Below are 26,171 nucleotides of genomic sequence, written 5' to 3' on the forward strand. Positions count from 1 at the left end.
AACCAAAGCTTCCCAAAGGCCACAGTCACACTGTTTCCTAAAGGTTGTAGGTTTCACGGATGACTACTTAGTATTCAGGAATGTATTCCCATCCATGAGTTGAAGAGTTAGCTCAGTAGTAAAGTGTTTCCTTAGCAAGTATAAGGTTATAGTTTCAACCTCCAGCATCCAACATGGACAAAAAACACCAAGGGAACATGTGTTCTCATCCAAACTATTAGTTCCTAGTGGCAGGAGTTGTTAGAGTCTTCTGTAGTTCCTTGGAACAGAAGACCACCCACACCATCAAAGAGGAGGGAGAGGTGGGCTGTGCAGTATCACTGCTGTGGTCACTGCTGTGGTCTCCTTTCCCCATGGCAGTGGCCTTCCTCTCTGATGTAGGTTCATGGAGCTGTAAACAGCAGAAGGACCTTTTCTCAAAAAATTTTGTCATGAGTGCGTGTGTGTGTGTGTGTGTGTGTGTGTGTGTGTTCCCTGCTTGCTGTTACATCTATACCTCAGAACACTCACAGAAGCAACTCTACAGTGACCAATCTCAAAGACATTAAAAACCAAGCCAACAACCAAAATGTCTTTCCTAAACCCTGGGATTTGGGGATTAGGGTTGTAATACTTCCAAGAACAGTGGTTTGGAAAGACACCCACCTACACCAAGGAATTTAAAAGGCTGTGCATGAATGTCAGGCATATGCCAGAGGTGCAGGGCTGGTGAGGGACGGGTACAGGGTGGGGTGATGTAAGGAATTCCTGAATTCTCAGCTCTGACCGAATCTCAAGAGCCTTACAGGCAGGAAGTCAAGCTTTGCAGAGCTTCAAAGGCCTGGGTAAGCCCTGAAGGCACGCCAGCACACAGAGCCAGAGCAAAAACCAGACTCTTTCCCTTTCTTTTGACTCCAGGTACTTAAAGTCTCAGTGACTACACACACCAAATAAACACAAACATATTTCTATAAAGCTGCTAACCATCTAAACATTACCACCCATGCCAAGCAATGACAGCAGGTCCACAAAGAGAACACGTCTCCTGCAGCTATTACATCCTAATAATATTCAGAGTATCTACTTTTCAATTCAAAAGTATAAGTATGTTAAGAAGAAAGTACAGCCAACTCGTGGGAAGAGATAAGAGAAAACTGGGCAAGAGAAAGGACAAATACTGGACTTAGGAGACAATGGGGTTAAATCAACTGTCTTACATATATTTAAAGGATTAAAGGAAAGTAGGACAGAACGCAAAGGCAATGGGAATGGGAATCCAGAGTAAAAATCGTCATTGATGACATAGAAATCATAACAAATTGGAGCGGGGTGTGGCAATGCGCAGCTACAATCCCAGCACTCAGAGGCTGAAGCAGGATTGTGGGTTGTGAGTGAGGCCAGTGTAAGAACTTACCTCAAAAAAGTTATACAATGAGATCAAATAGAAATGCTGGATAGAGGCAACAATAGTAAATATGCAAAGAAAACAAAACAAAACAAAAACAAAAAAACAAAAGAACAAAAACAAAACCAAAAAACTTACCAAAGAATTTTAAGGGCAGAGTTGAGAGTGTGGGAAAGAAAATTGGTGACCTTGAAGACAGGACAGCTGAAATCAAGCCAGACCAAGATGCACAGAGACAAAACAGCAAACAAAAATGAACAGATCAGAGATCTGTGTATTACAGCCAAACACACCAACATGCCCATAAGGGGAATTCCAGAGTGAGAGGAGAGAGAAAAATGGACAGAAAAAAACGGAAAAAATAATGGTCAGAACTACTCAACTGTAATGGAAAACTCAAGTCTCCACGGTAGGAGACTCAGGGACATGGAAGTAGGGTAAACTCACAGCTGTGCACACCGAGACACATTTAAGCCCAACCGCCATAAACTAAGATGAAGAATTTTAAACAGCTATACAAAGGACTTTAATGAGACAATGACATGAGGTCCCCTTTAGAAACCATGAAAAGGGAAAAAATCTAGAAATGGAGAATTCCATAGCTCATAAGATTTTCCTTCAAAAATGAAGAGAAAATTAAGAATTGAACAAAAACTAATTAAAAAACTAAACCCATAGTTAATATCACAGTCTAATAATATCATAATGTATAATATATTATGTATCTGATATAACTATAATAATATGTAATATACAGTAACATCATAGCTAATAATCACAGTCTCAATGAATTAATATTATTGAGAAAAATGTATAAAATAACAATGAAATGTTATCAATAATGCTATTTAAAATGTATAAAATAATATTAATAAAAGTATCTATGATACCAAATACACCACACAAAGATGATTGTAGTGTAGCAGAAATGGTGATGTTGGGCTGGGAAAAAACATAGCATAGCATATAACTATACAGTTAATTTTAGCTCTGACTACATTCATATAAACAAGTGTAATTAGTAGTTAAGACCAAGTTAGCCAATAACCGCCAACAAAACAGCTTTAGAGGCTCAGCTTTAAAAACACTGAGTGATCTTCCAGAGTGCTCCAGTTTGATTCCCAGCTCCCCTATGACAACTCAACCATCTGTAACCCCAATCCCAGTGAGATCTGACACCCTCTTCTGGCCTCTCTAGACACTGTACATGTGTGATATGCAAGCAAAATATTTATAAACATAAAAAATAAAATAAATAATGTAGTGGCTTGTGTCCTCATGCTAATTATGTTTACCCAAAACCTGTTTGCAGTGTCCTGCATGTAAGTCTAAAGGAAGTCTGTCCCCAGTTGGTTTTTGACTGGTCAATAAAGTTACAGGCTGCCAATACCTAGACAGGGAGAAAGAGGCGGGGCTTTTAGGATCCCAGGATGGGACTGAGGAAAGAGGAAGAGGGGATTCTGCCATGAAGAGGGCGCAGGAGATGGATCACGCAGGACAGGTGCAGGAGGGAGAGACAGCCGACATGTAGGTACAGGGGGAAAGAGATCCTAGAAAGGCTGTCCAGCAAGGTCCAGGACAGCAAAGATGAAGTACAGATTTAGTAAGTATTTAGCAATTGGACTATTGGAGGGGGGATGTGTGTTAGCCACGTGGAGTTAGGGAGTGGCCAAGCTGCTTAGGGCATATTAACAATAAGGCTGCTTGTATGTGTGTGCATGTGCATGTGTGTGCATGTGTATGTGTGTGCATGTGCATGCGTGTGCATGTGCATGCGTGTGCATGTGTGTGTGTCTTTCACTCAAGAATCCAGAGCAGTTGGACGGTAGGGAGAAGCACACATTGCCAGGGAGTTCAGAGTTCAAAATAATTTTAAAAATTAAATAACCTTCAAAACATTTAAAAACAGATTTTAAAAGGAAAGAAATACAAGCAAGTGTGAAAGAGGGACAAATGAGAACAGAGGGAGGACAGAGATTTGTGTGTGTGACTGTGCCATGATGACCCCATGCTAAGGCATTGACAACACAGAGAAAGATAATCAAGTGTAAACAAACTTGTAATGGAAACCCAAGGATCAACAAAAACAAAGATGTGAAATATAACAAAGCCAACGGCCACATGAAAAGAGAAAATATTTCCTCAATATCTACTTTAAAATGTACACGGAGATTAAACCTCCTCTCCAAAGGCAGAGGTTGCTGAGATTGGAAAGAAGGCCCGGCAGTTAAGAGCACAAATCACTTTTGCGCCGATCAATTCTGAGCCCTGACTTAGGGGGGTTCACATGCCTCTAACTAGCTACAAGGGACCCAACTCTCTCTGTTGTCCTCTGAGACACACATACACATAAGTATACAGAAATGTGTACACACACACACATACACACATACACGTGCATATACATACACACATACATACATGCATGATCACACATATACAACACACACATACACATAAACAACACATTTATTTACTTGTTTGTTGTTATTTGTTTGTTTATTTATTATTTTATTATTTTAAAAAATGGATTTCAGGAAATATTTTTTTAAAAATCCGAATCCAACTACATGTTGTTTCCAGAGACTAGCTTTAGGTACTCAAGTAGGTCTGATGTTTAAAAAAAAATGAAGAAAGGTATAGTTACAAATATAGAACAGAGAACTATATTAACAAACACTGACCCAGTTAAAGAGACAGGCAATTCTACAACAGTAGTTGAAGATCTCATTAACCGAATATCAGTGATGGATAGAAAAATTAGGCACAAAGTCAAAATGGAAACAGAGGAATTGGCCAATACCACAAACGACTGGACCTGACCAACCTCTATAAGCCACTGCTATCTAGAGCAGCAGAGTCCCTCCTCTCAACATGCAGGGACCGCTGCAGCATGGATCACAGATTGGGCAGCACAGCAAATCGTTGGCAGTTAAATGACTAAGATCATGACTGGTATCTTCTGTGACCACAGAGAATTAAAGCTATACATCCGTATCAGAATCGAAACTGAAAAAAAAATCACAAAAGAGGGTCAAAAGCACAAACAAAATAAAATGGCTGGCAAACTCATAAGAAAAATTAGGAAATCTTTTCAGACAAGTTCAAATGCAAACACACAAAGCTACCAAAGCTCACGGATACCACAGAGGTGTGGTTAGAACATTTCATAGCTGTAGATTTCTGCAAGGAAGCACAAAGAGACCGCAAATTACCTACATTTCTAATTTTTAACAACTAATAGAAGAAAAGCAAACAAAACCCAAAGACAAAAGAGAGAAAACAATGCAAATTAAAGCAATGAGGGGCGGACAAGAGGGGAGACGCCACGAAGACAGCGGAACCAGAATGTGCTCCCTAGAAGTGGTAAACAGATAGGCAGGCAGAGTAAAACTGAAGGAGGCTTCATGGTACCAAGTCAGAGTGAAAGTGAGGACATTATTGCCCACAATAATGAATTCAGAAAGGAGAAAGATTATTAGCAAACAGTCCTCTAGCTACTGCCCCTTATAGTGAATGCAATCAGAAATGAAAGTTTCACAAGAGAAGGGTCTTTCAACACTTGAACACCCAAAAATGCAGTGGCCTAGATAAAAGGGATGTAGTCCTTGAAAGAAACTACCAACCTTGACTCATGAGAAAACATAAATTCAGCTATCAACCCACCACCACCACCAAAGAGCCAGTGGAGATAGCTCAGTTAGTAAAGTGCTTAAGAAGCCAACATGAGGACTTAGGCTTGCATCTCTAGCATCCATGTAAAAGAGCTAAGCATGGTACTATGCATCTGTAAGCTCACTGGAGGACGTAGAGACAGACAGATCCCTGAGTTCATTAGCCAGCCAGGCGAACTCAGTCAATGAACTCCAGATTCAGAGAGAGGATCTGTCTCCAAACAAGAAAGGTGAAGAACAATTGGAGAAGACAGCTGATCTTTGGCCACCCCACACACACACAAACAAATGTGTGTACAAAACCCCACACTAATATGTACATAGAATACACACAGAGACAGGTGTGCACCCACACTTCAAAGGAGAAAGCACAACGTCATGTTACTTCAATATGAATTCTATAAGATAGAAGAAATCAATGGCTATTCTTTTTAAACTCTCCCACAAAAGAAAGGAGAAAAATACTTCACAAGATATTATGGGTAGTCTTGGTGTAATACAAGGAATTTATAAGCAAAGACAGTATCTCTTGTGAATCTAGATACATGCATCCACAAGAGATTAGCAAATGGAATCTAGCAGCCACATTGAAAGACACCATGGAATTTCACAGAGAATACAAGAACTGTTTGCTATCCAAAACAATAAAAGAAATACACTTGTATCAGTAGCATAAAGGAAAAAGGTTGCATGTTTATTTTAACTATTGCAGAAAAAGCATTTGCAAAATGTATCGACATCTTACAATTTAAAAATAGTCACTAGTCAATAGAATAGCTGGAAACCAGTTGCTGTGTGAGTCAGACCTCTCTGACTTTGTGACACATACCTCGCCCAGACAGCTTCTTTTTGACTGACAGTTTCAGAAGTCTCCCTCCCTGTCCTTGGCTCTGTTGCATCTGGGTCTATGGTGAGGCAGAGCTTCATGGCAATGAAAAGATGTGGCAGAGTCCACTCACCTCACAACACACATGAAGCAGAGAGAATGAGGAGGAAGGTGCCATACAGAAGAAATAGCCCCCAAGGACCTCCACCTAGGCCCACCCCTCTAAATTTAGCACCAACAGTTGATGGCCACATTTTCAGGAAGTAAGTCTGCGGAGAGCATTTCATATTCTAACTATAACAGGTGTTTTATCTTATACCTTCAAAAATTAACTCAAAATATATCAAAACCATGCATATTTATAAAACTTTTAGAAGAAAACAGCTGTACTTTTTCATGCCCAGAGTTCGGCATCCTAATCGAGCATATACAAACCATCACAGAGAGAGAGACTGAGAGAGGAAGGTAATTTGGACTTCATCAAATTTGCACATTCAAGGCCACTAACAAGAAAGTGAAGTGATGCAATTTTTAGGGGACACGATTGCAGCTGTCGAATTATACAGAGTGAGGTATCCAGGCTCAGATGTACAGATACTCCACCTTTGACTTTTACATGTGGATCCTAGTGTTGAATCTTTCTGTTTATGTGTCTAAGTCAGAGTATTTGTAGAAATCAGAAAGCTAGAAATGTCCCAAAAGAGAGAGGGCATGACCTTAAGGGAAGTAAGACAATAGAAAATATTAAAGTAGACAGAGAGCTTGTGGGTGGAAAGGTTAATACAGGGATGGAGAAGGAAAAGAATGAAGGAGAGGGTCAATAAAAAACCAAGGATGCAGGAAATGGACACATGCAAACCCACTACTTTATAAGATAATTTAAAATACAATTTTAAAGGAGTTTATACAGACTTACCCTACAAGGATGATGGCTCCCAGAATCCATATCTTATTAAGCACAAATCCCAGTGCCAAGCATGGAATACATCTCTATGAGATGATATCCAGAGAGTTCCCAGAGCATCCCCCCCCACCCCCACCCCCAAACAATACAGGCCAAGTTGCTCACAGAGTTAGATAATAAGACCCTGCTGTGGACCCTACCACATGCTTTGGTTGCAGAATATAAAGAAGACAATTTAGAACTGAGCTGGAAGCTTCTTCCCTATTGACTGACGCTCATAGTGCCCAATGGTGTTTTCTCTACAGGCTACTGGAAAAGAAAGATCACCAATGGTCTTACCCAGTGGTGACCTTGCATTCTACAATGATAATACCCCACCTGCTGCTGTAACAGTGAGACGACTCTTACAGGGATTGCAAGCTCATTTCTGTTTAGATTTGAGGCCTGCTTCATAGGAGGGATTGCATGCCTGGTCCTGTGAATCTAGTCAGAAACCAGGAGAGTAAAATGGAACCATCACCAGCTTCAGGGAATTGGGAAGAAATAAAGAGGGGAATATTAAGGTATGAGTAAGCTGATCAAGGAAATAGGGAAGGGGGTTTCCTTGGGAAGGGGGAGGAATGTAAATACAGAAGAAGGTGGGAGGAGAGGAAATGACAGGATACAAATGACCTGAAAGACAAAATGGGAAATGGGGGACTCTTAGAGAAAGGGGAGGGAGCTAGACACAGAAGAAGGAGGAAGAGAGGTAAAATAACTATATGGATGTCAGAAAAAGCCACAAGGAATCATAGTATTGACTATTCACACACATACACACACACACACACACACACACACACACACACACACACACACACACACACACCCTATGATGCACATAATTCAGTGATAAATATACACAGACAGTATGGATCAACTTTTATTAATGCTCACGTCAAGAGCCAGAGAACATCTAACAAAAACCTCAATAGCAGACATAAGAAGCCCTCTTCTGAGTTGTTTGCAAAGGCTGTCTAAGCGTTGTATGTCCTCAAATCTATGACCTCCTGATGTTGCCCCTTAGTTACTCCCCAGAGATAAAAGGTACCCTATTGCTGAAGACACCACACACCTCAGACACAGGGTCCAGAAGCTCCTGAGCTGTAGCATACCTGAATTCTCTCTCTCTGAGGACTTGCTCCCGTGGTACCAGAAAGCACATGCAAGTTTCCAAAGGGAGGAGGAAGCTAACAGTCCATCCTACCCAGCTATAGAGCCTATAAATCACATCAATGACCAGCATGGAACAATAACCCAAAGGATGCAGTAGTGGCACACATGCCTTGGCAGTAACCAACAACTCTAATTGGATTAAGACCCACTCAACAAGAGGAATGCCATGCCTGGTATCTGAAACCTAGATATCTATTCAGTGTTATTCCTTCTAGGCTCCGCCCCACAGTTACCTGGCAACAGTCAGGTATGCCCAACTCACTGTAAAAGGGGCTGTTTGTTCCCTCCTTTCTCTTTTGCTCTCTTGTTCTCTTATCTTTCCCCACCTCTGTCCCTTCCCTCACCATGTGTGTTCCCTTCCCTTCTCCCCTCTCCCCATGTGTGTTCCCTTCCCTTCTCCCCTCTCCCCATGTGTGTTCCCTTCCCTTCTCCCCTCTCCCCATGTCTCTCTCTCTCTCTCTCTCTCTCTCTCTCTCTCTCTCTTTCTCTCTCTCTCTCTGTCTCCCCTACCCCCTCAACTCCCCTCCCCACACCCTAAATAAACTCTGTTCTATACTATACATCATGTGGCTGGTACCTCAAAGCAAAGGAATGCCTTGCCATGGGTCCACAGAGGCACCATCTCCTCCACCCTCTCCCCCACCCCCCACACCATACTGCACCTCTACCAAACGTATCCCTGGCTTTCTCTTTCTTTTTATAAAACACAGCACTCAGTACTAGTGAATTCATGGTTGTTGGAGGAGAATCTACAACCATTAGTTTGCTAAACCAGAATAATCCCTAAAAATAATCTATAAACATTTGTCCTTATACTCACAAATAAGTGTAGTCTTCACCTCTCAGCAAGGAACCTTCCCATTGCAGCAGACTGAGACCACTAAAGAAAACCACACCCACTCAAAACGCAGAGCCCTGGAGCCCAGTCCTAATGGACACAAACAGTCCAGCATCTGAGGCTCAGGAAACATTGCAAAAGAGGGAGGAGAAAGGTTGTAAGAACCAGAGGATCAGGGAGTTTGCTGTGGGACTTCATCTCCTAACCTTAAAAGCTACACACATAAAATCTCACCAACACGACTGTGGAAGTGTGAGCTGAACAAGGTTGACACCAGCAAACATGCCAGTGGACAAGGAAAAGCCAGGAAGGCCTCAATCCTACAGAAACAAAGAAAAACACAGACAATCGAGGAAAGCTGGGAGTAGGAGAGACAGCCCTGCCCAGGAGAGACAGCCAGACAGCCCTGCCCAGGAGAGACAGCCCTGCCCAGGAGAGACAAACAGCCCTGCCCAGGAGAGACAAACAGCCCTGCCCAGGACAGACAAACAGCCCTGCCCAGGACAGACAAACAGCCCTGCCCAGGACAGACAAACAGCCCTGCCCAGGACAGACAAACAGCCCTGCCCAGGAGAGACAGCCCTGCCCAGGAGAGACAAACAGCCCTGCCCAGGAGAGACAAACAGCCCTGCCCAGGACAGACAAACAGCCCTGCCCAGGACAGACAAACAGCCCTGCCCAGGAGAGACAAACAGCCCTGCCCAGGACAGACAAACAGCCCTGCCCAGGACAGACAAACAGCCCTGCCCAGGAGAGACAAACAGCCCTGCCCAGGACAGACAAACAGCCCTGCCCAGGACAGACAAACAGCCCTGCCCAGGAGAGACAGCCCTGCCCAGGACAGACAAACAGCCCTGCCCAGGAGAGACAGCCCTGGCCAGGGAAGAGCACACTAACTGGCCATCCAGTGCCAAAGGCTCAACTCTAAAAACATATACACCAGGAACATGGGCTGGAACTCGATAGGATATATTTAGGAATATGTGTGCATATACAAACATATATGTTTATAGATTTTTTTATAGGGATTGTGCTGGTTTAATAAACCAGTAATTGCAGATTTTTCTCTAACAACCATTAGTTCTAAGTGGATATCTAGGCTTCAGATGCCAGGCATGACATCCCTCTCGTTGAGTGGGTCTTAATCCATGGGTTTGAAGGAGAGTGGAGAGGGGTGGAGAGGGGTTCTCAAGAGGGTTTAGAGTGAGGGTAGAGAGGGGAGAATGTTGTATTTAAATTACGAAGTCAGAGCTCATGGATGGAGAAGTCACTGACCTTAGAGGAGAACCTACAACTGTCGCTTTACTAAGTGGACGTGTCTTCAAAGTGCCTTTAGCTGTTTATATTTATAGCCATAAAATTGTGTCTACTCTTTGCCTTCAAACAAGCTTTCCTTTGCAATGGGTAGCGGTTAACTCAGAGACTCACAGCAACAAATCAGATCTGAAATAAAAGTCTACACTATTCCGACCTTCATAAAGAACTCTTACATTGCACCCACAAAATTGACAACACAGACCCTGTTATAAATGGACGAAGGAATTTAAAAACTGATTTCCCTAGAGACACGCAAATGCCAAAGAGCACATGTAAAGGTCTTTGGCATTAAAGTCATTAGGGAACTGCCAATCAGAAGCACAGCATATCACCTCATATGATATGACCACTCATTGGTATGGCCATAATTTTTTTTGAAGGGGATACAGAAAAATTGTAATCCTCAAAAATTAGCATGAAAACCAATCATGTATAGCAATTAGGGGACAGTGTGAGCAATCTTCAAAGGCAGACAGAATTAACATGGGACCCATCGATTCTAATCCTGGATTCACACCCCAAATTGTTAACAAGAATTCAAACCAAAAACTTTCATGTGAGCATTTATTGGGCACTATTAGCATACTCTAAAAGATCGAAACAACCCAGGTATCTATCAGTAGCTGGATAAGCAAAATGTGGTATATGCACACAATGGAATATTATTCAACCAGATAAGGGTACAAAATACTCATATATGGACAGTACAGATGATCCAAGAAAAACACACTTAGTACAAGGAACGAGACCCAAAGAACCATGAATGTTTTTCTATGTTCCATTTATACAAAAGATCGGAAAGAGAAACACAGAGATGCCAACAGCTAAATGGTCACTGGACCAGAACGAGGGGTTACTGCTTAATGGCTACTAGAATCATGGTTGTAGAAATGCAATCTTGTACAGCTAGGCATTGGAGACATAGCTGTGCTACTGAACTATGCGACTTAGCGTGGTTAAAACAGCAAGCTGAGAATTCATGTGTTTAGTCAGAATTACCAAGAAATATCTGTGCACCGAGCACCTGAAGTGAGGGGAGGTGCTGCTAGGATGGAGAGGTGAACAGGATGGGGAGCTGGTGAACAGGATGGGGAGAAGAATGTTTGGCCTCAGGGAGCCAGAGACAAGAGAGGTGCCGGCCATAGATGGAACATGCGCTCAGTGATGTACAGTCATTGGCAGCCTGGAGGGGAATCAGGCAGGATGGCCTCCACAGCATGACAGGAGCAACAGGCCCATCTGCAGTGACAAGGATGAAATAGGCAGTCCAACCTCCGGAAGCCCGGGTCATTATAGAACATCAGTTATCCCCAGCATATGGGGTGAGTGGAGGCTTCCTGAGGTGCAGAATCCATGCCCTCACAGCTCTGCTCTCCTTTTAAGCAGGAAGGAGAGTGCCCAGGGCCCTTTCACATGTGGGCAGTGAGCCCTGTAGACAGTGGGTCTGTTCCCAGGAGCCTCCTTCCTGCCTTGGCAGCTGCCAGCAGCAGGCCAGACTTCCTCTCTGTGTCTTAAGGTAGGCATCATTGTGCCAGCTCTGACCACAATGAAAGGCATCTGGGGAACCAAGGGAGTAAATTACACTTTACACAGGTTGTTAGGGTTCCTGGAGAGAAACTGTATGTAACCAGGCCTCACCTGGGAGTGCAGACCGACAGTAATCCTGACAGAACCAATGTTCTTTGGACATTCGCCTTGGACTAGACATTGTTCAAAGCTCTCTCCTCTTATGTGTTTATAATCCTCAGAGCACTGCTTCCAAGTACAAAGAATAGTGTCCATATGCCAAGCGATGAACAGAGAGGCTAGTAAAGTTACCTAATCTCACACAGTGCCTGAGCTGGGCATAACATGTGCTTGCCCCTGTGCACACCCTGCGAGAAGCAGCTGTAGGCTTTGTATAGATTATTCTGCGTCACAGACAACCCCCTCCCAACTCATCTCCTTTCTCTCCTCTCTCCCTCTTCAGCCTCCCATCTCTCTAACATATGTCGCCCTAAACTCATCAAAGAAAGCCCGGTGACGCGGAAGGACGGTAGCTCTGCCTTTTAGTTGAGTGTGACCTTGGGTGAATATCTGCACTTCTCTAGTGTGCTAATGGTATCTTTCAAACAATGTTATTAGGATACTAAACTGGGTCTGGTGCAAGGTGTACCCTATGGTGTACCCTAACCTCCAGATGAGAGTATTCTCAGGGATGGAAATTTCCTGGGAGGTGGTGACGCTTAGAAAGCATGAGGCAGGGTCTCAGATCCCACCTCAAGAGTTCAGTCCTGTCGTTCACTGGCCCTGGCCTCAAGCACCAGGTCTCAGTTGGTGCCCTGCACAAGGCTAAGAGAGGAACCTAGCTAGGGTCTGCCTGCCTGAGTGTGTGTATCCTACACTTGTCTTTCTGTAATCCAGACGGCCTACACTGAATAGTAGACTCCATCTTCCTGGGCCTCAGCATCTCCAGCTCCCACTGAAGGGCAGTAGGATGGCCCTCTCTGGCCCATTATATCTGTAGCTGATCCTTAGACCTGTGCTATCTGAGCCCAGGCACTCAGAAGAGCAAGCTAACTGTGATTCACTAGCTCTTACTAACCATTTCTGAGACTTCCTGTTTCCTCTAAGTAACCTAGAAATTGAGACAACACCCAGCCATTTAAAAAAACAAAAAACAAAAAAACCAAGGCATCCGAACTCCAGATGAACAAAACACCACCTGCAATCTAACACTCCCCTGACCCCTCATGACACCTGGGAGTACGTTTTAGCATGCTTCCTCATTTGCAGTTCCAGTTGGCCACGATTCCACATGGCCATCCTTGTTCTCAATGAAGATGATTTTATTCTCTGTCAAAAGATTCCAAAAAGACCCACCCGATATTAATCATGAAAGGCTGGACTGTCTGCAGGATCAACACCCAGCCACAGTCAGAGCTCAATCAATGTGAGCCACATTTCTTTTTTAAGCAGTATTACAAGATCTCCAAAAGCCAGCTACTCAGAGAGCCACTAACTCCTTGCAAGCTTCATGTCACCTTTAACCCCACTTCCCAGCCGTTTGCAGGCAGTGGCACGGAGGGGTCACCGTTGAGTGAAGTTTGTCTTTGTCTAAGAGCAAGTCTGGAGAGAGCCCCAGGGCTCAGGGCTCTCTTCTGCATAACCCAGCGGTTTCTCCATTCCCTCTGCACGTGACCTGGCTTACAGTCTTCTCCCGCCACTGGCTGCTGGTGCTTGGACACATGCCAGTGTGCTAGTGTCCTTGCTAAGCAGGTTCTGCACTGACTCTCTGCTCCTCCAAGCCAGAGGTTGGCCTCAGGACTTGGCCTTGGGGCTGACGGGACTGCAAGATCAACTGTGGTTTCCACAGAAGGAAACCACCCAGATAGGGCGTTGCCTATGCAGCAAATCAGGTCAGCACACATCACACTTGGAGGGCAGCAGGGTATACTGAGTTTTGCTCAGTCTCCCATGGCTTTTGACCGGAGTCCTTTCCCTCACACCCTGCCCACTCATGTCAGGCAAGAGAGTTCAAATCTGTCAGCTTAAGATGTCTCGGGAACATTTTGTAACTGTGCCTCCGCTGAAATGTATGTATCTGTTCCAAGGACTCGCTGGTTGTAAATACGAAAGTAACTGATAACTGCTTATAAGCCCATCCTCCCTTTGCCTGAGGACCTCTGTTCTCAAAGCTTGTTTGCTAGGGTAAAACAGACTAAGGAAGTGACTCTGCTCACCAGAGTACCTGCTTCTGTTATTTTGTCTAAATTACCAAAAGGAAACTCTAGGGCAGAATTCCACCCTTTGCTGAGTGTGATTGCTTATCTCTGACCCTCTATTTGTCTCTGACCAGGCTGAGGGAGGGTCCTTGTTCACTCTCTGTAAGGAACATCCCCTACCAGCAATTTAAGTATACAATGGAAAAGGCAGAAAATCATCTGCAACGGGAGCTGGTGGCATGGTTTGATGGGTAAAGGTCTCTACTGTCAAACCTCATAACCTGAGTTCTGTTTCCCAGGACTCACATAGCAAAAGGAAAGAACCAACTCTCACAAGATATTATCTGACCTCCACACTAGAACCTTGGCATCAATACACACACAGTAAACAAACAAATATGGACAAAAAAAATGGCTTTCAGAATGAGAGCCATTGAAATCACGACCATGAGATAGGCAAATGGGAGAGTTTACTCATAACCTTGGTCCTCAGCCAACTTACAGCCAGCATCCCATTATAGCCTCCTCATCAAAGATGCTCCCATCTCCCATCTCAGGTGCCTAGCTCCACACAAAGGACTTGAACATCTCTTGCGTCAAGTGCTACACCCAGGAACATCAGCAGTGAAAACTCAATGAGAACCCATGAAGACATTGTTCTCACAGCCAAGGATCAAAGAGGCATTCCAAGGACTGCAACCACCTGAGGCTGGCTCCAGCAAGGACACACGTAGAAATCCCAAACTAGTAATCCTCAAAACAGCTGTTGTGAGGCTATAATGGGATGCCTATCAACCCTGGAAACTGAACCATCCAGGGAGAGTCTTGGAGCTTGGGCTCCAGGGCTGCACATCCCTGTGTCATCTTTAGTGAATCAAAGTGACCCCACCCAGTGAACAGGAATCAGGCTGGGCCCCCAACTATGAGTTCTCTAGTCCAGAGGTCCTCAGTTTGGGACTATTTTCCCTCTGGTGATACTTATCTTTGCCCTAATTTGGGGCCAGGTAGAAGGCTGAATGTTCTTTCTAATAGTAGAGGCCCGACAACCTGCTTAACCATCTGTTATGGCTCACACATGGACTGAGTTTGTACCACAGTGGCTCAGGAATTGGAGGTGGGCCTCAGAGTGGCAACACCAGGAAATGGTAGAACCTCCAAGAGGCTGAGCCCAGTGGACGCTGGTCAGGTCATCAGGGTATGGCTTTTGGAAATGAGATTCGTTTATTTCCCCCAGAGAAAGGTGTTATAAAAAGAAGTAGAAAGCTACTTCCCAGTCTCTGGCTTTTCTGGCTCTCATCTCCACTCTTACCACAGTAGCACAGATAGCCCTGAAGTCCTCACCTGCTACTGAATAGGCAAAGTCAACGATCAGTCTCAGATCTTCAACCACTAAAGCTGTGACCTAAGTAAACCTCTTTTCTTTGTTAAGTATTCTGCTTTGGGTACTTTGTTATAGCAACAGAAGATGGATTGACACTCCACTGTATAATTGAAGAGAGAGATCTATATCAAAGAATCATGTCCTACTCACAGTATCAGCTGGAGCAAAGTGAGTAAGTCCTGCTTAGAATGATGTGGGTGTTTTCCATAGCGCGCACGCGCACACACACATGTGCATGCATGTGCACATTCTTACATTCACATATACACTGTGGAGTTAGAAAGAATGAAGACAACCACATAACCTCAAAACCTCGGCAATCTGATGAATCCTTCAGGTCAGAGGACTAAATGGCTCTTGTTCTCTGGAACCCTCTGAAATCTGGTAGCAGAGTCACACAAAAGAGAAACAAGGAGCAGCCTGAACTCTGTGGTGCCAAGTTGCCGGGCACAGCAGCTGTGGCCTCTCAGAGAGCTAGAAAGGTCCTGTGAAGGAAGTGAGACTAGAAGGAGAGGGTGGAGAAGAGCGGGGGTGGGGGCCAAGGAGCAGAAGAAGAGCAGTGGGAGGGGTGGGAAGGGTGGGGAGTGCGGGGGAGGAGTCAACAGCGTGACCTGTGAGGACACAGCAGGGCCATCTCAGTGGATGTCCAGGGTGTGAACAAGTGGGATTGGCCCAGTGGCTGACTGAAAGGGTCACCATCAGGAAAGGACTTGAAGAGCTATGGTGCTTTCATAGGGCTCAGCCTCTTGGAAGGAAAGGAGTAGGGTGAGAAGATGGAGGCTGGATGGAGTAACTCAGTTCATCTGAACCTTGTAAGGCTCAGAAATGGGAAAACTTCAAGTTCTACCTCCCTGGTTCCTCCCTCATCTACCCATCCATTTATCCATTCATCCATCTATTCACCCATGCACTCATCCATCTATTTATCCTTCCAGCCACACATCCTTCCATCCAATCAACAACAACTAAAGAAGCATGTTACCCAACGACCCTAGAGAGAGGGTCAGTTTTGGCATGTTGAGATTCTATTCTATGAAGGGTCCCAGACAATTCAACAGAAGAGTAAAGGGAAATATGGTAAGGCTACAGGAGGATCATGGTAATATGAAACAAGGGGCCCCCCTGCCCCAGCCTGAGAAACAGGAGATTAGTACTGACTGTGGTGGTATTTGTAACCTCATTTAGAGATTTAATACTGGTCTGCATCCCCAAAGGCAGGGTTGCTGTATCACTATTCATCGTGGAAATAAACTGATCTGAATAGATTGCAAACAAAAGAAAGAAAGAGAGAAAGGGAAAAAGAAAGAAAGAGAGAGAGAGAGAGAGAGAGAGAGAGAGAGAGAGAGAGAGAGAGAGAGAGAGAGAATGTTTTTCTGACTCTTGGCAGCTCCTTTGTCCAAGCATACTTTGGCATGCAGAGCCTTGGCTACATCCACTGTGGCAGTTTACAGAGTGGTCACCAAGTCTACTGTCTCCCTAGCATTACCGAGCTTGCCCAGATGGGGGTGACTGACATAACACAGACCGCACATATGCATCCTTTCTGGAAAGATGGGCCTGCAGCTTCAGCTGAACTCTCAAGGGACCCACTGTTAAACAATTAGATTCTCTGCCCTCCCATTTTCCTATTGTGCTTGGGCTGGGTGGACAAAGAATGAATTCCCAGTGGAGCTCTGTGCTCAAACAGAGGACCATCTACTGGGAAAGACACTATATGCTTATTAAATCAGACATGATGTGCCCCCCCCCAAGCTAGTGGATTGGAAATGTAAATCCCAAGTCCTTTCACTAGGATTTGATGATGTCATGAGTGTAGACCCCAGGGTGTCATGAGTTACTTTAGAGAAAATGAAGACTTAAGTCGGTGCACATGTGAGGCCGAGCATGTGGTGCCCTCCACCATGTTTGTAAGCTGCAAGAACCCTCAGCAAACTCTGAGAAGATGCCCCTGCCAAATTCTCAGACTTCCCAGTCTCCAAAACCATGAGCTAAATCAACTTCTATTCTGTTTGTTTGTTTGTTTGTTTGTTTTGTTGTTGTTGTTGTTGTTTCAAGACAGGGTTTCTCTGTATAGCCCTGGCTACTCACTTTGTAAACCAGGCTGGCCTCAAACTCAGAAATCTGCCTGCCCCTGCCCCTGCCCCTGCCTCTGCCTCTGCCTCCCGAGTGCAGGGATTAAAGGTGTGGGCTCAACTTCTATTCTTAAACAATTACCCATTCTGTGGTGTTCCGTTATAGCAATAGGAAGTGGACCATGGTGCCTGTGTGAAAAGTAACAAGACAGAGGGCTGAGGTGTGACTTCAAAAGACCCAAAAATGGGCTAGAAACATCTCTCAGCTTCCTCACCTGGAAAGGTAAACACATCCTCCTCCAGGCTACTGGTGAGGTTTGGACACAGAAACACAAATCGGTCTAAATGCATCATGGAAGGGTGAGGCAATTCACTGTTTAAAGGGAGGCTGGTGACAACTTAGATCAAGACCGAGTAGACAGATCCCACAGCTGGCTCTTCCAGCTTTTCATGTCAGAAGCCTTAGGACCACCCCTGACACCTCTGTCTCTCACACCCACTTGCCCCACCTACACTGTGATGTCCAGAGTGAGGTCTGTGTCGTTCACCTGCAGCCACCCTTAAGGGTGAGGCCACCGCCACCTCGGATCTAGGTCACTGCAGCAGCTGTGTCACCAGCCTCTCTGCTATGACACTTAACTCCCTTTTCACATCCCATGAAACTGCCAGCCCGAGTATAAGATGTGCTATTTCACTACTCTGCCCCAACCCCTGAAATACTTCATCCCACTTTTCCATCAAAAATAACATCTCCACAATACACAGAAGTCATTACTCCCTATGACCACCTCCCACACAGTCCATTCTTACACTTCCACCTCTAATCCAGCCACCCGGCCTCCCACACAGCAGAGGGACTTCCTCCTTGAGACTTTTATTTGCATTGCCTCTGCTTTACAATCAGAATATTCTTCCCTTAGGAAACTCCCTTACTGCTGCAGCCAGTGAAGGGAGAACAAAATCTCACTTGGCAGGTGTGGTGGTTGGAATGAGAATGGACCCTGGAGGTTCATATATTTGAATGATTGGTGCCCAGTTGGTGGGACTGTATGGAAAGGATCAGGAGTTATGGCCCTGTTGGAGGAGGTGTGTCACCAGGAGTGCGCACTGAGGTTTCAAAGGCCCATACCAATCCCAGATAGCTCTCCCTCCTCTCTCTCTCTTTTTCGGTGCCTCTCTGCCTCTGTCTCTCTGTCTCTGTCTCTGTCTCTGTCTCTCTCTCTCCCTCTCTGCCTCCAACTTTATAGATCAGGATGCAAACTCTTAGCTGCAGCCCCAACACCATGCCTGCCTGCCTTCTGCCATGCTCCTTGCTTTGCAAACATGGATTCTAATCCTCTGGACCCACTACCCCCAAATTAATTGTATTCTTTTATAAGTCATTTTGGTCATAATGTCTCTTCAGAGCAACAGAAAAGAAAACAGACACCAGGTGAACCCACAGCATTTGGCTGAAACCAGTGGTTCCACTATGTAGTGGCTGATCACGCCAGTGAGGGTGTCTCAGGGTCTGCCCCACCACAAGTCACCCTCTGCATTCCACCCTCCACCTTCATGTTACAATGAAACTAGAACCCTATCTTTCTTTCCTATAGTGTGACCCATGACCTAACATCGCCATGTATTGTTAGAACTCTGAATTCTCCGAGCAGTTGCTAGAGAGACATTTGTGACGGTATCTCTATCCATATGTTAGTCACATCCTGCTCCTCCAGGATCAGTTTCTGCCACTGTGAATTTAAACCAGTGTGGAATCTGCCTCATCCTTGTTGGGGCAGAGAGACAAAGGATGTGCTTCTCTGAGAACAAAATAAGCAGGACATCTTCAGCAGCTCAGTGACTCAGCCTGACTGCTCTTCAACTCACACCAATTATAGGAGGGAAGGAGTGAGGCAGGGAGGGAGGCAGAGAGGGAGGGAGGGAGGGAGGGAGGGAGGGAGGGAGGGAGGGAGGGAGGAAGAGAGGGAAGGAGGGAGGGAGGAAGAGAGGGAAGGAGGGAGGGAGGGAGGAAAAGAGAGAGGGAGGGAGGAAAAGAGGGAGGGAGGAAAGGAGGGAGAGAAAAAGAGGGAGGGAGGGAAGGAGGGAGGAAAGGAGGGAGGGAGGAAAGGAGGGAGAGAAAAAGAGGGAGGGAGGGAAGGAAAGAGGGAGGAATGGAAGGAGGGAGGAAGTGCCTATTAGAGGTGACATTTGAGGTGTCTCTACCCAGATCCCTCTAGGGTTGGGTGCCAATGGCAAACAGCATCACCCCCATTTGTTCAATATATGCTGCAGAATACAAACTGTGACACTCATGCATTATGGACAATTAAAGATCAGCAAGCTTTAAAAGAAGCAGCCAATCCGGACACCCAGAAATGAGCAGAACATTCTAGCACCACACTTCCTGTCTCAAAAGACAGCAAATTCATGAGGCTCAGGAAATAGCTGAGTTTGGAAAATGCATCTTTCAGCCAAAGCTCCTTCAGACCTAGACATGATGGTCGGAACCAAGCCAGACATTGACTCATGAGATTCCCATATAACTGGGACTCTTTAGGTCTTTAGGTCTTTACATGGGCATAACCGACCAACCCACCGGGTATTGTCTAAATGACCCCAAGTTGCTGACACATCACAAAGGAAGAGGCCAGGCACCAAAAAACTAGCATTGGGAGGAAACGAAGCTTTCAATCCCTGTGCTTTTGTTGCACCAGATGAACATCTTGAGGCAGGTCCAAAGACACAGTTAGCCCCTGGTCCAAAGACAGGTGTCCTAGGATGCCCCCAAGTATTTCCTTTAGAATCCTGTTCCCACTGCTCAGGGACCTGCAGATGATCCATGATAAGACTCTTCTCGGTGATATGCTCATCCATGGATAAGTGTCCATTTATTTTGGCAGTTTCTAACTGTCTGCTTGCTGATCGACTCACAAGGTCCCTTTGTCTTCATTACCAGACTATAAGCTCCCAAAGGGTAAGACCCATTTAGGGCTAATTCTAGCAGCCTTGGTGACTAACACTATGCCTGGGACTTGGGAGATGACCAACAACTTTGTAAGAAATAAGGGAAGAATGAACTAGTGGGCAAGCAAATGAGTAAAAAGAGTTGTTTGTTGCCTTGATGACTAAAGCAGTGGAGTCAGTTCCTCTAAAGAAGTGTTCACTCTCACTATTAGGGAAGCATACTGCACGGATGCCACCCATGCAGAGGGCATGCTCCTCTCCACGGAGCTCCAGCTAGACGAGTACTGTGACAAGTCATGTGACCCAACTATAGCCCTAGTAAACTGAACTAGGCCAGGACAACACTCCTAGTAGAGTAGAACCTGTATGTAGGTTGGCAGTGACTTGGGTGGTCTTTTTAAAAATCAAAATATTCATTAGAAAGTATTTATATTCTTTTTTTTGCTGCTTTGATTTTATAAAAGGGTTTTGTTTCTGTAAAATACAGACTTCAAAATAAATTCTTTGAGTTCCCAAGTATGATAGTAACCATTTAATAAGATAATAACCATTTCTTGTGCTAGTATAAGATTTGTTTTTTTTTCATTTTTTAAAATTAAAATAGAATTACATTATTTTCCCCTTCCCTTTCCTCTTCAATCCCCACCCCCATCCCCCGCATACAAATCTCCTTGCTCCTTCTCAAAATTGTGACCTGTTTTATGGGTGGTTATCTTGAATTGGGTAAATTGGGTCCCCACTCTGGATCTTCCCTCTTGCAACACAGACGGTTCTATGGTTGACTGAAACCATACAGATTTCAAGCAAGGGTCAAGGTGGAGTGATTGAGAATATTAAAATTAAGAAAGAGTGGTGGACTCAGAGGGGGGTGACAAGGATAGTCTGGAGAGGGGAGCTGAGGTGTTTAGAGAGTCTTGGAAGTCAGGAGAGGAGGACTTGGTTCTCATGGCTGCCCAAGTTCCAGCCTTCGGGAGGCCTGGCTGCATGTCTAGCAGTCTTCTTGCTGACTCCCTGGATTTCTAGGTGATTCCCTTTAGCCTTCAAATACATCACTTGCCACACACCACACATATCTAAAATGAAGTATTTGAATGACTATTGCCCCTCATAGTAAGAACCCAGTGTACAATAAAATTCCAGCACAAACTAGCTCTGTCCAAGGTTCTGAGTTAAGCAGTTCCACATCCTGGAACTAGGAAGTAGACAAGAGCCCTTCCATATCCTTCTCACAGAGATACAGAAGACCATCCCTTCTCTGCATCTACGGAGCCTGCCATGACTTGGATCTTGCCCCACCCTTTGGAAACAGAGTGACCTCGGTGTCCTCATTCCAAGTATCCAAGAACGTGAACTCAGCACACTGACTTTCCAGAAGTAATCAAGTTTAAAGGGGATCATTAGGGTTTCCTCTAGTCCAATAGAGCTCAGTGGTCTCCTTTACAAAGGGAAGGTAGGGGCATACCGAAAGGGAGGAGATGCCGGGTGAAGATGGAGGAGACATACTAACAAACCAAGAAACACCCCAACTACCAGCCATCGCCAGCACTTGAAAAAAGAGGCTAGGAAAGATCACCCCTCACCCCCTCAGAAACTAGAGCTGGAGACAAGCTGTAGAGGACAAACACCTCATCTTTAAAGGATCAAACTATGCCACCTCAAAGCACACCACTCTCCCAGCCTTTTTTCTTTCTTTCTTTCTTTCTTCCTTTCTTTCTTTCTTTCTTTCTTTCTTTCTTTCTTAAGCTAGAAGAAAGCGAAACTTGAGAGCTACACAGAGAAACTTTGGTGGATCATCTCTTCTCTGACAAGAATTAAGTAATTCTAAAAACAGGAAAACCATAAATCCTCCCTTGAAGGGGCATTCTGTGGCCATGCAAACCACAGGAAGTGAACGCCAAGATGGACTGAGCGAGCCCTCCCCTGAGTCAGTCTCCGCTGGAAACCTATACCCATTGCTTTTATCCTGGCACTTGGCTGAGAATTTTTTCTCCCTGGTTAACTGCCATTTAAGAGCATGCACAAAGCAACCCTGAGCTGCTCTTTCCTGGGTGCTCCATGCATTAGCATGATGTACACTCTAATAACCTTCTGCTCATTCTTTATCTTGTTAATCTGTCCTTTGCTAAGATAGGGAGAGAACAGAGATTTTCATCCCTCCCCTCTGAGCATAGGAGAGGCTCCATGCAAATCTGCCTAAGGGCTCCACTTTAGAGGAAATATCATTCCATTTTCTCCACTGGGATTCTCAATCTGAAGACTTCTGCCTTGGGGACCAACTTATAGTCCCTGGCCACCATGGCAGAGACCACTGTGGACTTAACTATGTCTCCTTAAATGTAAATGCTAAATTCCAAATCCCTACTATCTTGGAATAGAACCATATCTACAGCAAGCACTTTAAAGAGATATAAAGTTAAAGGAAGCCCTTAGGGAGGCGCCAACCTATTCTGACCAGTGTTCTTGTGAGCAGGCAATGAGACACCAAAGGTGTGGCTGTTGAGAGGAGCAGCTGTGGAAAAAGGCTGATGACCATCAACTAGCAGCCACAGAAGAAACCATCCTTCCTGGCAGGTTGATCTTGGTCTCTCAGCTTCCAGAAACATAAAATCATAAGTGAAATTACTAAATATTAGCTGGGTACATGGCTGACTCTAATATAGACTACATTTCCCAGTTCTTCTTGCAGGTAGGTTTAGTCATGTGATTAGGTTTTAGCCCATAAGGCTCTAAGAGGAAATGTGAAGTTTATCTTCAGAAAAGTGTTCTTAAAGGGAAAGACCAGGCCTTCCACGTTCCCTTTAGCGGTCCTGATGCTTGCCAAAAGGACCTGGTGAGTGGAGCTTCTGCAGGCAGAGTGTGCAGGCCAAGGAAGCAGCATGGGAGATATAATGGGCTGCTCCATCTTGCCAACTCACAGCACCTCTGGGTGGACACATCCGAGGACAGCAACTGTGACTGGTAAATACAGGAGAGAAACTAACGGGGAATGAGTGTTAGTCGATCAAGTCTGTCTTGGAGCCAATGTTCTATGGATTTTGTGAGCAGCAAAATGCAGGTGTACCTGAACCAATCCACTACTTCCGAGGTTTGCTTTCACCCTTCATAAACTTAAGCCCAACTGACACCATTTTCTCTTTCTGCCTCCTCCCTCCATCCCTTCCCCCACCTCTTCCAAGGAGAAGGTCATCACTGGCCAGTCTCACACAGTGATTGAGATTGCAATTGCCAAAGGTCATGCTAATTTTAAGCAGATTTGGGTTGGACCTACTATGTAGGAAATTAGAGACATGCAGAATTATTATCCATCGCCCTGCTAGTCTATGTCCAATCCCTACCCATCTCTCAAATGATTTCATTGGCTTCTTATATAGGATATTCCTACTAAAAAACCACAGAACAGACCCACAGAAGGAAGTCCACTCAAGCCCCTCTGACTCTGCTGTAAGCAACCCCCTCTTCTGGGTTTTTTCTCTACAAACATCTACTAAAACCGAATCAGACTTCTTGCTTGACCCAACTGCCACTCACAAGTTTTCTACTTGTACCATGACATCCTCCTTCAAGGGCCCTCCTGGTATAGTGAAGAATGTCTATAGTACTTAAGTCTAGAGTCTGAGGGCAGTGGAATGTAAGCGCCAGCTTCATTATCACCAAGTTACATGAACCTGGGGGTCTTCAATTATAAAGTGGGAATAATAACACACTCTCACATAGATGTTCCAAAGTCAAAGACGAGAAGAGGTCCTATAAACTTAAACTACTACCTTCTCACTAGGAGCAACTGCTCTGAAATTGGCATTAGAGCCATCCTTTTAAATCCATCTTGATTCTGTAGTTGTCCCTTGATTTTGGCCAGGAGTCTTACCAAGTGCTTTACAATTATGACCCCAGGTCCATATCATCAGACCGTCATCATCTTTGTCGTCTTCCTCCTCCTCCTCCTCATCATCATCTTCACCTCATTACAGATGAAGAAACAAGTCTAGATTTGAACTTAAGTTGGACTTCACAACCCAAACTTCTAACCTTCTCCAGACTCCTCAAGGCAGAAGCTGTGCCTTTCTTAAGCACACTGCCTTGCCTGGGAGGAGTCTACTCTGCTTCCACCCCAGGCCTTCTCTGGAGCTCTGATGGAGTCCTGTGGCAAGGCTGTAGCAGGAATGGAAAATAACCTGGTAGGGATTGCCTAAGGCACCCAGAGATGGCCCAGCTGTCTCAACTCCTCACACTTCTCTAACCTTTTGCCTCCCTCCAAGCCCTGTGCCCACCATCTCCAGTGGCCTTCACAATGCAATGCTATGAAATAGGAAAGTGTTAGTACCTGTCATAGAGTGGGGGGAGGAAGGGTGTGGTCTAGGCTTCCACTTAACCCACACCACACCCTTGCCTCCCCTCACAGCAGATTTAAGAGCCCTTCCTTTCTGAGCGTGCTTCTCCAGGCCAGCTAATTTGCCCTAAGACACAAGGTTGCCCCGCCCACATCCCCTGCCCTTTTCACAGTCCTTCTGTTCCTGTATAAATTGCTAGTGGGGATACCCCAGGTGGAAAGGCCGGAGTTGGAGAAGTTTTGAACTTTTAAAGGAGCCTTTATTGAGTCAAATTCAAACTTCCCATTTTATGGATGGAGAACCTGAGACCCCTTGCAGATATGACTTGTCAGTTCTCTGCTGGGGACTTTTCATCTCAAAGTGCCTCACAGTGCCAAATGCTTGCCTGTAGAGGATGGATAGATCTGAGAACCCCCAAAGTAGCCACTCTCAAACTGTGGCTCATGAATACACACACACACCCTGCATCTATCACTCCCACCTCTGAGCTGCCTCAGGCCCGGCCTGTTGAAGCATCCTCTCTTGGGGAGATCTGCGATCTGGCAGTATGGAAATCCCCCAGTCAACCTTTAAATTCTCACTTAGAGTTGGCAGGATTGCATCACTGGTGCCACTTAGAGTCACATTACCTGACACCTCCCTTCCCCCAGCCACCACTTCCGCCCCCAGTTTGAAGCAGAGGCTTCTGGGAGCTTAGATGGCTGAAGCTGATGAGGCTGTTTTCTCCGATAATTTGACAGGACTCACTCTCTCAAAAGCTCTAATGAAAGACCCCATTGGCTTTGTCCCGGCCCCAAACTGGATACCTGGGATATTAGAGCAGTTAGATCAGAGTCACCTGACCGAGAGCAAACCAGCAAACGAGATGGACAGAGCCATGGTGGCTTGAAGACTGGCTAATGGAGAGTGCTCTGTGCAAAGCAAAGTCTGGTACACAGAGCTGCGGGGCCACCTCATCTTAAGGATGTGTGAGCAAGCACTTGGGAGAGGCTGAAGGCAAGAATATACTTTCTCTGCCTTCATTTTCTCCTTCAACCCGGCGACTGCAGCAGAGAGAAAGCACTGCGTTCCAGACCATAAGTTAGCATGGCCCGCCCTGCCCTCACCCATCCTGCAGGTCCCATCACATCTGCCTCCAGCCACCTGCCCTCTGCCGCAGCGCAGACCCAGTGCCCACACTTGCCCACACCTACCCACTCCGTGACGCTCCTTGTCAGTTTTGCGCCAGGGGGCCATGGCAAGACCGGAGCCTTGAGAGCCTCCTGTTCTCTAGTGAAGAAGCTGGCTGGGGTGGTTAGGCGCCTTGCAGGGCCCCACTTCCTTCCTCTTTTTAAACTCTCTCTCTCTCAAGGTCCGCCTTCCCCTCCTCTGGGTCCCCACTCCCTCCTCCCCCTTCTTCTCCAGCAGGGGCACACACAGCCAAGGGCTAGAAGATTGCCTTCAAAATTTGGAGACCACCCTCATTTGTCTCTTCCGGAGGAAAGTGGCTACAAGGCATACAGGTACTTAAAGCCAACCCAGACCGCGAGGGTAGAGTTTCCCTGACTTCTGAACCCTGTTAGTGACTAAGCATGAGCTTTGGGGG

At 45.4% G+C, this 26,171-nt stretch overlaps 1 protein-coding gene across 2 annotated transcripts in view; it reads right to left on the reverse strand.

The window, feature by feature from the left end:
* The window catches only part of Dock2 (dedicator of cyto-kinesis 2), a 557,091-nt gene extending 531,187 nt beyond the window's left edge, over window positions 1–25,904 (reverse strand). Inside the window, exon 1 of one of the 2 annotated variants that reach the window (NM_033374.3) lies at window positions 25,780–25,904. In NM_033374.3, the coding sequence (NP_203538.2) occupies window positions 25,780–25,822 (43 nt within the window). In that variant the 5' untranslated portion in view covers window positions 25,823–25,904. The remainder of the gene's footprint in view (window positions 1–25,779) is intronic. The other variant, XM_017314861.2, reaches the window with a different exon arrangement.
* Between the last annotated feature and the right edge of the window lie 267 nt (window positions 25,905–26,171).

The sequence above is a fragment of the Mus musculus genome, chromosome 11 (genome assembly GCF_000001635.26).
Source record: "Mus musculus strain C57BL/6J chromosome 11, GRCm38.p6 C57BL/6J".
Classification (NCBI taxonomy): domain Eukaryota; kingdom Metazoa; phylum Chordata; class Mammalia; order Rodentia; family Muridae; genus Mus; species Mus musculus.